Raw genomic sequence first — 1,543 nt, 5'->3', positions numbered from 1 at the left:
AAAAAATGTTTATTGATCTTGGTAGGAAGTAGCCTCTTGACATTAAATAGATTATTATATTAAATATTTTAAGTTCTTAAAAAATAGCATTAAATGACCTTAGTAATTTTATTTCCTTAACCTAATAACCTAAATTCACCCATGCTTATATATTAAGGTTAAGCATGAAAAGCCAAATGAGTGTAAAAACTAAAAATAGAAGTGTTTATAGACTCTGAATGGTATCAATATCTTGTTCAGCTGGTTTTGGTCTTTTTAAATTCAGTTAGAGCATCATCAAAAGTGCTCCTAACATGGCGGCACATGAGCATCAGTTCCAAGCATCCATCTTTAAACACCTCCTTTGCTGGATCCCCTACACAACCAAATTCAACAGAAGATTACAATGTCATACTATATTGCATTTTTTTACAATGTCATACTATATTGCATTTTTTTTACATCGACAAATGGTAGTTATTATAGTATTTGTTAGTGGTAGTAGATATACATAGAAATTAAATGAGATATGTTTGTTCTTTACATACTATGGTTTTCTAAATTTCCATTTTTGAGAGACAAAAGAAGATAAATAGTCTTACTTGAAAGATACGATTCAAAAATTGGTGATTCATCACTAAATTATTAATTATTAGAGACGAATACAAAAAATAGAGTAACATAACTTAGAAATAAATTCTTCATCTACCCATCCCAATGTTTTCGAATCAAGAATCTCAGGAATTAGGTAAACTAATTTAATGAAAATAACTAATGAAAATATTTATTAAATCAAAATTTGAAAATTCAATAAACTTATCGAATGAAAGTATTTATTATTATTATATATATATATATATATATATATATATATATCCAAGAGAATTCTCAATTTCTCTCATCCTCTATTTCAAACTTTACCACTGAGTCATCATTATATCTCTACAAACGATAAGTATTGGAGGCTAAGAATTTTGTATGTAGTAGCGAAAAGAATTTAGCATATACATGATTATTGTAGAAATTTTTTACTTATGGTAAGATTTGGTTCACTACGATAAAAAATTGACAAGAAACTTAACACACTTCTGCATTACCTGTTGTCTGGAGTCTGATATTAACTCGAATAAATGAGGGATGAGGGATGCTGTACCCACAATATGTCACCCTTGGACTGCAAAACAACACTAGAAACCTCAATAAATCAAGATAGATATATTGAATTAAACTCGCATAAGAATATTCACAATACCTACTCCTGATTTAGGGTGTATCGGATAGAATTTGCAAATGTATGATCCTCATTCACCAGGCAAAATGTTGATTTACTATCATCAGAATTTGACCCAAGTTCCATCTTTGTCAGTTAATCTGAAAGATAACATAACATATTTTTAAGAACAACCTTAAAATAGAGAGTCCTACATAGTCATTAAGAAATTGTCAATCACAAATTAGTTCTTTTATGCATAAAATAAAATATTATTCTTCAAATTTGTCCACACAACAGAAACAACAATCATATCTATGAAAGTTCCACTAATAGCACCATCACCAAAACTTG

At 28.6% G+C, this 1,543-nt stretch overlaps 1 protein-coding gene across 1 annotated transcript; it reads right to left on the bottom strand.

Annotated features, from left to right (window-relative positions):
• Nucleotides 1–236: 236 nt before the first annotated feature.
• On the bottom strand, nucleotides 237–1,336 carry LOC114180556 (DNA-directed RNA polymerases I and III subunit RPAC2-like). Its single transcript, XM_028066867.1, has 3 exons — nucleotides 1,236–1,336; nucleotides 1,077–1,153; nucleotides 237–355 (listed from the first exon to the last, which is right to left on the bottom strand). Exons 1-3 carry the CDS (start codon nucleotides 1,334–1,336, stop codon nucleotides 237–239), a joined length of 297 nt encoding a protein of 98 aa, XP_027922668.1.
• Between the last annotated feature and the right edge of the window lie 207 nt (nucleotides 1,337–1,543).

This window comes from Vigna unguiculata, chromosome 4, assembly GCF_004118075.2.
Source record: "Vigna unguiculata cultivar IT97K-499-35 chromosome 4, ASM411807v1, whole genome shotgun sequence".
Taxonomy (NCBI): domain Eukaryota; kingdom Viridiplantae; phylum Streptophyta; class Magnoliopsida; order Fabales; family Fabaceae; genus Vigna; species Vigna unguiculata.
This window is presented reverse-complemented; position numbering and strand designations above follow the sequence as displayed.

What these genes read in the sequence shown, in the direction of transcription:
- LOC114180556 (XM_028066867.1), bottom strand. Translation starts at nt 1,336, where the DNA reads ATGGAACTTGGGTCAAATTCTGATGATAGTAAATCAACATTTTGCCTG. An exon ending in CGATACACCCTAAATCAGGA is followed by an intron (nt 1,154 to 1,235) that starts GTAGGTATTGTG and finishes GTTGTTTTGCAG; the next exon opens with TCCAAGGGTGACATATTGTG. An exon ending in TATCAGACTCCAGACAACAG is followed by an intron (nt 356 to 1,076) that starts GTAATGCAGAAG and finishes TTGGTTGTGTAG; the next exon opens with GGGATCCAGCAAAGGAGGTG.